Source organism: Ahaetulla prasina, chromosome 3 (assembly GCF_028640845.1).
Source record: "Ahaetulla prasina isolate Xishuangbanna chromosome 3, ASM2864084v1, whole genome shotgun sequence".
Classification (NCBI taxonomy): Eukaryota; Metazoa; Chordata; class Lepidosauria; order Squamata; family Colubridae; genus Ahaetulla; species Ahaetulla prasina.
In genome coordinates, this window is record NC_080541.1 from 189,825,444 (window position 1) to 189,839,800 (window position 14,357).

General features: G+C 41.4%; 1 protein-coding gene across 2 annotated transcripts in view; it reads left to right on the plus strand.

The window, feature by feature from the left end:
- The window catches only part of KDM5B (lysine demethylase 5B), a 41,881-nt gene extending 39,007 nt beyond the window's left edge, over positions 1–2,874 (plus strand). The window contains exons 23-24 of one of the 2 annotated variants that reach the window (XM_058174523.1): positions 1,225–1,533; positions 2,037–2,874. In XM_058174523.1, coding sequence (XP_058030506.1) covers positions 1,225–1,533; positions 2,037–2,174 — 447 coding nt within the window. In that variant the 3' untranslated portion in view covers positions 2,175–2,874. The remainder of the gene's footprint in view (positions 1–1,224; positions 1,534–2,036) is intronic. The other variant, XM_058174524.1, reaches the window with a different exon arrangement.
- Positions 2,875–14,357: the final 11,483 nt, after the last annotated feature.

The window sequence follows — 14,357 nt, forward strand, 5'->3', positions numbered from 1 at the left end:
TACTGAACTAGACTTTAAGAAACTAGCATTCCCTGGGCAGTTTCTGGAAGGGTAGATTTAAAAAAACAAAACTTTAATTGCTATAAAAGATTAATCAAAGGCATTTTCAGAATGTTAAAAATTGACACAAGCATTATAGATGAAGCTAATCAGTGTATACACATCAATGTGTCCATGGTGATTTTCGTGCTGTACCAGTTGTACATTACTCTGTTCATTCCTCAGCATGACGTTATGAGTCCCATGGGATCCTGAATATTTTTTATGAGGATTTAACTAAATTAATGTAGATACTGTTCTGACGTTTCTCTTTTTATCATGCTTCCCAACCACAGGAAGACTCACTCTTTTTGTATATCCCTCCCAAACAGCACCATTGTGCTTCCTGACCTTCTGTGGAAATGGCTATAATGAAGAGGGGCCATCAAGTTTCCTGTAGAATTTTGAAGATGCCATCCAGTCTTTTCCTGTTTAGTGTAGGGATTAAAATTAAAGGAGCTTTCATAGATAGCTATCTATCCTTTCTTGGAACATATCCAGTGAAGGGAACCTACAGCTTCTCTGGATAATCTATTCTATTTCTGAAATTCTACTTCTGTTAGGAAATTTATTCTAACATTTAGTGGACTTTGCTTTCGTATATAACTTAAATCCGTTGTTCCACATTTTGGCCTCTTGAATGTTAGAGAATAGTTTTTGATTGCTTATTTGGCCTTCCATATTCTATTCTCTAATACCTGGGGCAGCAAGCACTATGAAGGTAGAGGGGAAATGGGAAGGGGTAGCTGGTGATATGAACAAGATAGACCACTATTAGGAGATACTGGGAAACTACTTGTACTTAAACACTACTTGTGGCCCCCAGGGCTTTCCATGAGACATAAACTTTGCCCATAGTGAAGGTATATTTCTTGCCAAAAGAAAGAAAATTGTAGGTCTTGGATACCAATGCAAGAGTGGAAACACTGGTTAGAAGGAAAATCCATGCTTACAAGATAACATACTATCCCTTTCCCAAATTTTTAATCAAGCCTACTTGAGCACTAAGAAAAACATTGCAAAGCTACACAACAAGACAATGTACAGATTATTTCTATAATTATCCAAAGTTAAGTACATTGCTACAAATAATGCTTTTTATATTGTACACAGAGAATTGCTGCATGAAAAAATAATTATAAGAAATGGTTATGTAGTACTTAATTTAAAATATGTTTCTTGTAGAATGATTGTCAAGGGAAGAGAGATGGAATTTGTTCTATGGAAAAGAAGCTGAAGAGACGCTTTGAAAGAGAGAAATTCTGCAGTGAGATGAGAGCAAGAGTAAGAAAAATAGCTCCAAACAAGAAAAAAATGAAATTGACTCATTTGAGGGAGCTGAGCAAGTTAGAAAGAGAGGGGCTGTTTGACATTCAGCATACTGGCGAAAGTCGGTTGCTTTTTTCAGAAATGTCATTCTCTGAACAGGAAGACTCTGAAGATGAGAATGCCATTTGTCCAGCTGACAACTGTCTACAGCCTGAAGGTGATGAGGTAAATTGAAACAAAAACTTGTGGAGTAAATGGAATAAAAAATACAGGACATAATAGAAGGATAATATTAACAGGCTCTTGTAGGTTATCTATTCCATTGCCCTACTCAATTAAGGGAATTCAGAGTTGTTTTTTAATAACTGCCCCATCTGCTCACAAATTTTCATTGAAGGGCAAAATCAGCTATCCTGATAGCTAGTTCATTGTTAAGCTGCTTTTATCATCAACAAATTTCTTCTCGCATTCACCTGTAATATATATCTCACATTTTAAGATCATTAGAATGATTTTAGTCTCTTAAGTAATAATACTGCCACATGGTTCATTTTATATCTATAGAAAATTAACATTTCATTTTCTATACTGTTTCTTAAGGCATAGTATTCAGAACTAGGCATGGTGGATAGCATGACATATATTGTATGGTTGAAATTTTGACAGTATAAACAGACATATATAACAGTGCTATATATTGAGGACTTTTCTGGATTTTTTCTGTCTAGGTGGACTGGGTCCAGTGTGATGGCTGCTGCAACCAGTGGTTTCATCAAGTATGTGTGGGTGTTTCTCCAGAGATGGCAGAAAAAGAAGACTATATTTGTACAAGCTGTACCAGAAAGGATTCTTCATATCGAAAGTAAATCATTTGATGACCGTTCGGGACTGTAGAAGAGAAAGAGATTTTTCTCCATAAAGCCACTGGGCTGGTTTTAGAGCCACATTGCAAATGGTGCTACTTCTGTCCTCATGGGATCATTTTTTCAGACTTAAAACAATTTGACACTTTTGTATTTTTATTCTTTAAACTGTTTGTGGTTATTAAGGTTTGAAATGCTGACTCTTTTGGTCTGGGGGTTTTCGCCAGTTTGGAAGGCATCAAGATGTGCACCTTTTCATGTATAGCATTCAATTACCTCTTTGGAATTTACCAGCACACTTAAATCAGCTCTGTTTAGGTGCAAAGCAGTGCACTCAGCATCCCCATAATTCTCTTTTTGAAGATATCCCTGTTTACTCTTGAACATTTTTAAAAATGTTAGATTTCCCTCATTTTGATTTTGTAGACTAGATTTATTTATCTGAGCAATAACTTCTGTGTCTGCTTTCAGTGACTGGAATTATAATTCCAAACAGCGTGTTGGTGCTTTTAGCATTGGTTAATGTACAGAAAGCAAATGTTTAGGTTCTAGTATCACTGATGACACTAGCGATGTAGGAGACAGGAAAGCTCTGTAAAGTAATGGCCACAGCTGTATTTTGGCTTTTTCTTTTTTGGTAGCTTGTATCAAATGTTGCAGTTTATATTGTGGAATAAACAAATGGTTATGTTACAAAATTCAACACTGGTGTCTTTACAGAAGTTGAATTGCAGCCACTTTTATGGCACTTTTTCACACAATATTTTTGAAAGGATCTATTCTACTTCAGATTAATTACTCTTTTTCATCCTGGCAAGCCTTATTTTAAAAAAAATCAGACAAAGGACTCCTTGCAGGTCACCTATGGAACAAACTTGGTAGTTTGTTGTTTTGTGACAAATATGTGGACAATCTTGTACAATTGTATGACGGTTCTTACCTATAGTAGACACAAATATGGCTAAGATCAGATAAATGATTCTTAGAAACAGGCTGTATTAGATCAGTAATCCAATCTGAATATAATGTGGAAGAAGAAAAATTGCTGCATTGGTCATTAAGAAAAAATATTTGAGATGTAAGGAACAAAATAAGGAATTCAGGTATTGTAGTGTTATATGATACAGGTTCAAATCCTTACATGTTTATATTGCTTACCTGGTGCCTTTAGGCCATTCATTTACTCTCAGCCCAATCTACATTTTGGCTTTTTTAGGGATAATAAAATGAAATGATATTGCTATATATATATGGTTGAGAACTTTCAAAGGAAAGGTGGGATATAAATGCAATGGAAGAAGAAAAAAACTTTCAAGATTGTCTCAGTGTTTGAAGGCTGTTTTATTTGGGCTACCCAAATTTTAGCAAGTTCCACCTTTAATCTTGATGCACAATCTGGGGACCTTCCTGGACTCATATCACTTAATTAGTAAGTTGCAGCTGTGGCCAGAGAAACTTTTGCACCTGTTGCACTAATTTTATTGTATTCAAATTAGGATGCTGTTCAAATGACCACTTGTGCCCTGGTTATCCTGTGATTTGATTATTACAATGCATTCTACATGGGGCTGTTTTTGAAGACTATCCAGAAGTTTCACTTGGTCCAGAATGCAGCAGCACAGGCAATAATAAGCATACTTCAATATGCCTTTGTAACATCATTGCTTCTGGATGCAATTGAAGATGCTGGTTGTTACTTATAAGCTATATGGCATATGATCTGATTACTTGTGGGACCACCTATCTCTTCTAATGTCTGTCTGAGTACAGTGTCAATCAGCAGTGTTGATGTTCTTCAGGTTCCTTTTAAACAATTCCACCTATCAGACCTGGAAGCCTGCCTTTTCTGTCGCATCATCTGCCCTTTGGAATGAGGATTCCCTCCCAAGAGCAGGGTGACTTTTCACACTACTGGTATTTTCCAGAGAGCTTTGAAGATTCGATTCCTCACCCAGACACTTGGCTAAGATGGGTGTAGCTACTTTTAAGGAGTAGGTGCATTTGTTTCTACTTTTGTCATCTATTTCTTTTATTTCTCTGTTTTATTATTTTATACATGTTTTTGTGAGCCTCCCAGAGTCATTGAAAGTTGGTTCATATAAAAATTAACTAAAAGAGAAGTGTCTAAGCAAAAACCAAGGAACAAAGATAAAATGGATACTTGCACATAACTAAAAAGCTTTGATGTTTGAAACAACAAAGGCCTCACATGATTTTGACTTGTGAAAATTAATCGCATTTTAAGTTTATTTATCCTCTGAAAGCATTGGACTATAATTTGAGAGAAAATATTTTTACTAGTAGATGAGTGCATTTGTTATCAATATTTATAATCCAGTTGAAAAGTGTTTTTTTTTGGAAAAGCAAGATTTAATTTTTTGAACTCTTGAAACAACTAAAGAAAATATATATACAACAGGATCAAATTTATGATAAATATTAAATCCAAAACCTAAGATGAATGCACTTTTCTAAGGAAAGAAATCTCATCATTCCTAATTATATTAAAGGCTTTGTATTTCTTTTGCAGCATTTTAGAGCTCAAGTTCTCTTGCTTATATTAGATTATGTTCTTTTCTACATCCCTGTGTATGAAATATGCTTGCCTTTTTCTTCTTCTTATTTGGTGTCTTCGCAATCACAATACTGACTTATAAGTAAGCAGCTTCTACCCAATTGGGACAGAAAGTATTCAAGTAGCACCTGTGATCCATTCATCTGAGGAAAAAAGCAGGTATATAACTGCCACTTAAGAAATCCGAACTACAAGATTGCTGAGAGCAGGAACTTTCCAACAATGCAAGAAATACAGACTTTAGACAGAATAACTTTATTCTCACTTTAAATGTACACTAAGCAGCATACATTAAAATGAAATTTTGTTGCATACAGCTCTCAAAGGATCACCACTTCCAATATACACTACATATACATGACAAAATAAAATAAGTGAATATGCTAAAAAAATCAAACAATGGAAAAGATAAAAGGTTAACATCCCTGTACTATTATTGCTACACAGGAATACCTATCTCAGTCGTGTTTACATGGACATCTTTTTGAAAAAAAAATGTAATTCCTAATTTTGAGATTTGCTCCTTCCACAAATTCTATACACCTTGAGGTGATAGTATTTATGAAAGTGGCTGTTAAATATTTTAGAGGAATCAGCACTTTGAAAATCAAGGTAGTCAGTCTTCAATTCTATAAATACCTTAGTTCTCAGGCAATACTATTTTTAAACTGTAATGTCAAGACAGCTTAATTTTCTCAGGATAAAGAAATTGCTTCTAGTCCTGGGGGTGAAGTGTCCTGGCAAAGGAAGTCAACCTATGCGTCAAAAAAGAAAGTCGACATTAGAAAATTTCATTTTACCAAGTATTTGATACTCCCAAGCTGCTCCAGAACAACAATATTTCAAAAGGAAAACATTAATTCTGTGATTGCTACAAAGAAATGCTTGCTTAATGTTTATATGTAAGGGGACACTATAATATTGCAGAATTCTGAAGGAACTGCTTGAGGTTTTTTTGACTATAAGGATGCGGATAAAACAAAACTCTGTCTTCCAAGGAAATACATTTAAAGGAACTGTTTTGTCATTGTATTAGAAAAGGGGTGTCAAACTCATGGCCCGCAGGCCAGATGCATCACGTGCTGGCCATGCCCACCCCGTTTTAGTAAAAGGGGGAAAGTCGTGATACATCACATGATGACAACATGACAATGCAAGTTTGACACCCGTGTATTCGGCTGTAAAAGGTTTTCTACCCTTCTGCCTTTGACTCGGCTGTAGTCCTATCAGCTGTTCTTATCATAGCTCACTGCTAATTTGGTAGAGGAAAGGAAATGCTAATAATATCAACCACTGTTGATAAACTGGAATCGGGCAAATATTGATTAAAGGCCATATTCAACATGTCTTTGTTAATGCTTAATATTTTTATGAATATGAATATGAATATTTTAATTTGTATACCGCCCTTCTCCCGAAGGACTTAACCTTGATTTGTTATAAAATGAATTATGTACATAATTGTCTGCTCATTGGCATAGGCTGAATTTGAATGAAATGCAAGTTTTGCCCATGGGATTAGATAACTGAAAGTATCACCCAACTGAATTTTAGTTTTACTATAAAATCTTTTCAGTGCTTAATTATATCTTCCTGAAATATGGAAAAGAGTTGGTAAAAAACCTTTCTGGAAGGAAGAATGAGTAGAGGGAGAGGGATGTTGCTATTTTTACTTTTCTGTGTATGAAATCTTATTTTCTTCAGGAAAGACCTGGATTGCTACATTCTCTTATCAGCAAAAAAAGCTACCATATTTTTCGGAATATAAGATGCACTTTCCAACCGTAAAACTGGGTATGGATAATTTTACGTAAAACCGTAAAATTTCAGTGTGTGACCTAGTATGGGCCTGTTTTTGGCCTCCTGAACCCTCCAAGTGTCATGTTTTGCCCTGCCCAGTCCCCAGAAGCACTCTGCAGACCAAAAATGGTTACATTTTTGGCGAAAACAGGCATGTTTTTTGGTGAAAATGGGATGTATAGAGCACTGCAGAGTGCTTCTGGGGGCCGGGAAGGGCAAAAATGCGACATGCGAAGGCCAAAAACTTTTCTTGTTTTCCTCCTGTAAATCTAGGTGTGTCTTATAGTCCGGTGTGTTTTGTAGTCCGAAAAATACAGTAAATTTCCATACACCACATACACTTTACATTCCTTAATAGCATGCTCTCATTTTTCACTTAAAAAAAATCAGGACAAATCAAGAGGCCTACTTAAAATGCATCTAGATAATAAACTGAAATGTATCTTACTCATTGATGAGAATTATTTGCTGTCTATACATCTACTGGTAGCAGTAGCAATAGCACTTAGACTTACATACCGCTTATTAGTGCTTTAAGCCCTGAGCGGTTTACAGTGTGAACATATAGCCCTCAACAATCTGGGTCCTCATTTTACTAACCTCAGAAGGATGGAAAGCTGAGTCAACCATGAGCTGGTAAGACTCGCACTGCAGAACTGCTGGCAGCTGGTAAGTCAACAGAAGTAGTAGTCAGGCCTGGAAACCATACTAGACTTTAGGGTTCCAGACGCTGCCACATTTTTCCCCTGAGGGGAAGAAGGGGGGTTGAGGGGTATGGTAACATTCTTCAAGCGGTCAAGGTCGGATGGTGTTCACATCTGCAGGAGGAGTGGCGAGAAGATATTCAAATGAACTGGGAGAACGTGGGACCATGTGACCAGCAAAGGGGTTAGGGGGGTGGGACTCTTGGGGTTTGTATAACTGGGAAAAGAATCCGGAAGTTCAGTTTTGGAATTTCACTCATCGTGTGCCAGTTTCCTCATGCTAGTAAAGAACTCTGAAAGACAATGGCTTCTGAGTTTTTTTTATGCAGAAGAGGTTTTTCTGGAACCTTGACATTATTCCAAAACTCTTAACTTTCTTTTGCTTAACGGTACCCTCTCCTCCGCTCAGAGGGGGCCCGTTAGGGGGGTGCTGGGCCCCAGCCTCCGCAACCTCCACAGCGGTGCAAAGACCCAGCGAAGATGGAAGGGCAGCAAGCTGAAAGCGTGGAAGTAGCACAGAGGTTGGAATCTGAGGACTTAGTCGAAATCACCTACTTCCCATCGGAAGATATGACTCAAAAACCCGAAGTGGTAGAGCCTGCTTGTCAGCTTGGTGCACGGCCCAAAGACTCCGATTCATGGGTAAGCTGTCGTTCGGGAGAAAACATTTCCCCGGGGCGGAATGGAGAGCCCCCTCCCTCTTCTCAACCTCAATGGAGGACAGTAAAACCCGGAGAATCGGGAGAGTCACTGGATTGGGACCTGAGAAACCCCCTGAAATCCCAGTCCCTATTAGACCTCCCGGAAACTTTTGAGCGTTTGGAAGTGAGGCCTCGTATAAGCTCAGCTCACCCACCTCGAGAGCCTTTAGCTCAGCCTAAATTCACCTTCCCTCCCACCAGAGAAGGAGAAATTACTGAAGCTCAAGGCCGTTCCGATGAACGCAGGAGGACCTCCCTTTCCTCCTTCAGACAGCAGGGAGTTCAGGCAGCACCAGGGACTTGGGGGGAATCGCAACTCCCCCCTCCAATTGACTTTTCCCGCCAACAGAGGCCTACGCTGCCTCCTGCTGCTTCTATTCCTCCTGGTTGGGCATTTTATCCTGGACAAGGATGGATCCAATACCAATGGCAACCAGCCAGTTCAGCACCTTTCTTTCCTGGGGGCCCCAGGCCGATTTTTGCCTCGTCAGCTGAAGCATTTCAAGGACTTCCTTCTCAGCAGCCAGGGGGAATTCCACCCCCCTTTACAACTCAGCAACCAGCCACAATAGCAACGGCCCTCCCACAAATCCCTCTTCAACCGCAAGCAGGCCAGCTAAACCCACCTGCACCCCCTCACCCAGCACCTCCCCTTTCAAACCAACCTTTGATGGGAATCCACACCACCTGGCTTACTTTCTCAGCAGAATTGAGGCTTACGTTGAACAATATAGACATCAATACCCATCAGAAAGAAGCCTAATCAACGCCATCTCGGATGGTATGAACGTGGGGCTAGCCTCAGAATGGATAGCTCAACTACACAATGAACGTGCACCAGAACTAAACGATGTTCACGGATTTATGGCACTGCTTCGCAACCGGTTTCAAGATGATGACCTAATTGCAGAATGTGAAACCACCTTAAAAACGATGAAGCAAGGTAACAGGCCTCTAAAACAATTTGTATGGGATTTCCGAAGGGTTGCTGGTAATCTTAGACATTGGCCAGATCGCATCCTCCTCCACTACTTCAAAGAGGCAATCAATCAAAACATCAGAAAAGCCTGCTCCACCAGAGGAATCCCAGAACAACTAAATGACTGGTACAATGTGTCCATAGCTCTGGACAGAGAATTCAACCCCCTCCAAAGCCAATCACCAACTACAACTCCACAACGACCACCTACAAGACCCTCCCTCTTAAGACCAACCACACCCTCCACCTTTCAGCCTTCAACAACAATCAAATGCTACCGTTGTGGAAAACTAGGACATTGGGCGTCAGTTTGCCTAGCCCCAACACCCCTCCCACAGTATCGCCCACCAACTGCTACCCAACCACGCAAACCCCCTCGAAAAGATCCGAATACCAGTCGCTTTGCGAGACAAGCCATAGACCTCCCTACTGAAGTATCCACTAACCTTCCGTCATCTGATTCACCTCCTGACGACTCAAACCAAGCAGAAAACGACCCAATGGTGAGTGCACCCATTCCTCCTTTTGCTATCAAAGTAAACTTAATAATTCCAGGGGGAGGGGCCAAAAAAGATTTAGAGGCTATTGTGGACACAGGATGCACCAGATGCCTAATTTCAACCTCTACGGTCGCCCAACTCCGTATAAAAACATTTCCCTTGAAACACCCAATTAAATTCCACCAAGTAGATGGAACCTTGATTGGCGGCGTTCCAGCGACCCAAATCACACAACTGGTTCGCTTAGAAATTGGAGCCCATCATGAACTTATAAGATTCATAGTAATTCCAAAGATGTCAGAATCCATCATCCTGGGTTTAGCTTGGTTGGACAAATGGGAACCCACAATCAAATGGGAGGATGGATTCAGGAAAATTATATGGACTTTCAGACCCTTAGACCCAATTCCGCCTGCCCGAAAAAACCTTACCCAAAATGACCACCAGAGGGAACCAACAACCACCATATCCAATCCATCTCCTAATGAACCACGCATCCCTAAAGCATACATGGATTTTTCAGTCGTTTTTAGCGAGGATGAATGTAACCTCTTACACCCCCACCGACAAACTGATTGCGCAATTGAATTGCACCCGGGGGCAAAATTACCAAAACCCAAAATGTACTCAATGACGCCAGCCGACATGTCTGAACTAAGAAAATACATTGACACTAACCTAGCCAGAGGGTTCATTGAACCAGCAAAATCACCTGTAGCTGCGCCTGTGCTATTTAAACAAAAGAAAGATGGTTCGCTTAGATTGTGTATTGACTTCAAAAATATCAATGCAATTTGCATACAAAACACATACCCTTTACCACTTATGCACGATTTGTTGAACCACTTATCAAAAGGCAAAATTTTCACCAGATTGGATTTAAGGGAAGCCTATTACCAGGTCCGCATCAAGGAAGGTGATGAATGGAAAACGGCTTTCAACTGCCCCTTGGGCAGTTTCCAATACCGTGTCATGCCTTTTGGCCTCCAAGGGGCTCCAGCTGTTTTTATGCAACTAATTAATGAAACCCTGCACCCCCATCTCTACAATGGGGTTCTTGCCTACTTAGATGATATTCTTATCTACACAAACAATATCGAACAACACATCAAATTGGTCAGACAAGTCCTTAAAAAGCTCCTAGCGGCCAAGCTATATGTCAAACTTTCCAAATGCGAATTCCATAAGGAATCCCTAGACTACCTAGGTTACCGGATATAAAACAAAGGTATCGAAATGGACCCAGGAAAAGTAAAAGCAGTGTTGGATTGGCAACCGCCACGCACACGTAAGCAACTTCAAAGTTTCTTGGGATTCGCAAATTTTTACCGCAAATTCATTCCTTCTTTCACAGAAGTAGCTCTACCATTAACAGAATTGCTAAAAACTGGGCCATTACCCGCCAAACCCAAACCTAACCAGCCCCTACCTTGGACAATGGACTGTCAACGTTCCTTTGAACACCTGAAACGCCTATTCTCGATGGAACCAATTCTTCAACACCCGGATCCAAATAAACCTTTTGTGGTCCAAGCTGATGCAAGTGATGTAGCAGTAGCCGCAGTCTTATTACAACGGAATACCGACAACAATCTTATGCCCTGCGCGTACGTGTCTAAAAAACTGATGGACACTGAACGCAGATGGGCAGTTTGGGAAAAGGAAGCCTTTGCAGTGTGCTGGGCACTCCTCTCCTGGAGACACTTCCTTGAAGGGGGAAAGGAACCATTCGAGGTGTGGACGGACCACAAAAACCTCGAATACTTAAAAACCCCTCGAAAGCTTTCTCCCAAACAAGTTCGATGGGCTCAGTTTTTCAAACGGTTCCATTTCACCCTCAAATACATCCCCGGCGACCAAAATCTACTGGCTGACACCCTATCTAGGAAACCGCAATTTGACAGCCAACGCGAAGAGGTAATACATGCGATGATTCCTGATAGCGAGCTGGCCAGCCAAGCACTTACTCGACCACGATCACGCCGTGGTACTAACATCCCACCAAATAAACTACTAGCGGAATTAAAATCAGCACTCACTGACAATGCTTGGTTTAAAGAAAACTTGCCAGACCTCACCTTAAGGGATGGAATACCCTGGAAGGGAACCAAGATTTATGTACCCGTCGCTATGCGGCTGCCTATACTACAGAGAAGCCACGACTCTCGCCTAGGAGGTCACTTTGGATTTTTAAAGACTCTCCACTTGGCTAGAAGACAATTCTGGTGGCCAAAAATGAAATCAGATGTCGAAGACTATGTGCGGAGCTGTGCTACCTGCGCCACCATGAAGTCCAGACCAGGGAAACCCCCTGGACTCCTACAACCCGTAGCTGAACCCACCAGACCCTGGGAAGAGATTGCCATGGATTTTATTGTTGAACTCCCACCTAGTGGGGGAAATACAGTGATATGGACTGTAGTGGACTTGTTCTCTAAACAGGCCCACTTCACTGCGTGCAGCGGATTGCCATCGGCGAGAAAATTAGCAAAGCTCTTCGTCAAACACATCTACAGACTGCATGGAGTTCCTAAAAGGATAATATCCGACAGGGGTATTCAATTCACAGCCAAGTTCTGGAGGGAGTTCCTACGGTCCATTGGGTCGTTTCAAGGACTTAGTTCTGGGTTCCATCCGGAGACCAATGGAGCGGCTGAAAAATTGAACTCGATGGTGGAACAATACATACAGTGTTATGTAAATTACCAACAAGAAAACTGGTCAGATTTGTTACCATTTGCAGAGGTCGCATGTAATAATGCTGTACACAGCAGCACGGGGTTAACCCCTTTTCAAGTAACCACCGGCATGGACTTTGTTCCAATGCCTGAACTCCCTGTGCAACCCCCCACTTCCGTTTCCCTAACGGACTGGATGAATTCATTGAAAAAAGGTTGGGAAAATACAAAAAAGGCCTTGGCTGTGACAGCTCGGAATTACAAAGCCCAAGCTGACAAACATCGTTCCCTTCAACCCCCTTTTCGCATTGGAGATAAAGTCTTTTATCTACTAAGTATCTGAGGTTGAGAATACCCAGCAGAAAATTCGGTCCAAAATTTTGGGTCCTTTCCCCATTGTAAAATTATTAATCCGTTACCGTCCAACTCAAGCTCCCTCGAATGTTGGGGAAAATACACCGTATTCCATACCAGCTTATTAAAACCTGCTAGACAGTCTGGTCTGAGACCTCAACCTGCCGCTCCCCACCACCCTTGATAATCCAAGGTGAAACCCACTATGAAATCAAGAAAATCCTTGACTCTAGACTATACAGAGGTCAATTACAATATTTAGTCCACTGGAAGGATATCCATTATCTGAATCTACTTGGGTCAAAAGTTGGAAAGTAAATGCGACAATTTGATTAAACAATTTCACGACACTTTCCTGACAAACCTAAAAACCTCTTGGAGGGGAGAGGGAGGTAGAAGGGAAGTGTGGACCACTGACACTCTTCTTTATTAACTCTTTGTTTTCTTTCCTAGGATATAGCTTCTTTTCCAAGGGGGGACGCCTGTCAGGCCTAGAAACCATACTAGACTTTAGGGTTCCAGACGCTGCCATATTTTTCCCCTGAGGGGAGGAAGGGGGGTTGGGGGTATGGTAACATTCTTCAAGCGGTCAAGGTCAGATGGTGTTCACATCTGCAGGAAGAGTGGCAAGAAGATATTCGAATGAACTGGGAGAACGTGGGACCATGTGACCAGCAAAGGGGTCAGGGGGGTGGGACTCTTGGGGTTTGTATAACTGGGAAAAGAATCCGGAAGTTCAGTTTTGGAATTTCACTCATCGTGTGCCAGTTTCCTCATGCTAGTAAAGAACTCTGAAAGACAAGGGCTTCTGAGTTTTTTATGCAGAAGAGGTTTTCTGGAACCTTGACAGCCAGCGAAGAGGTAATACATGCGATGATTCCCGATAGCGAACCGGCCAGCCAAGCACTTACTCGACCGCGATCACGCCGTGGTACTAACATCCCACCAAATAAACTACTAGCGGAATTAAAATCTACTGGCTGACGCCCTATCTAGGAAACCACAATTTGACAGCCAACGTGAAGAGGTAATACATGCGATGATTCCTGATAGCGAACCGGCCAGCCAAGCACTTACTCGACCGCGATCACGCCGTGGTACTAACATCCCACCAAATAAACTACTAGCGGAATTAAAATCAGCACTCACTGACGATGCTTGGTTTAAAGAAAACTTGCCAGACCTCACCTTAAGGGATGGAATACCCTGGAAGGAACCATTCGAGGTGTGGACGGACCACAAAAACCTCGAATACTTAAAAACCCCTCGAAAGCTTTCTCCCAAACAAGTTCGATGGGCTCAGTTTTTCAAACGGTTCCATTTCACCCTCAAATACATCCCCGGCGACCAAAATCTACTGGCTGACGCCCTATCTAGGAAATCACAATTTGACAGCCAACGCGAACAGGTAATACATGCGATGATTCCTGATAGCGAACCGGCCAGCCAAGCACTTACTCGACCGCGATCACGCCGTGGTACTAACATCCCACCAAATAAACTACTAGCGGAATTAAAATCTACTGGCTGACGCCCTATCTAGGAAATCACAATTTGACAGCCAACGCGAACAGGTAATACATGCGATGATTCCTGATAGCGAACCGGCCAGCCAAGCACTTACTCGACCGCGATCACGCCGTGGTACTAACATCCCACCAAATAAACTACTAGCAGAATTAAAATCAGCACTCACTGATGATGCTTGGTTTAAAGAAAACCTCACCTTAAGGGATGGAATACCCTGGAAGGGAACCAAGATTTATGTACACGTCCCTATGCGGCTGCCTATACTACAGAGAAGCCACGACTCTCGCCTAGGAGATCACTTTGGATTTTTAAAGACTCTCCACTTGGCTAGAAGACAATTCTGGTGGCCAAAAATGAAATCAGAT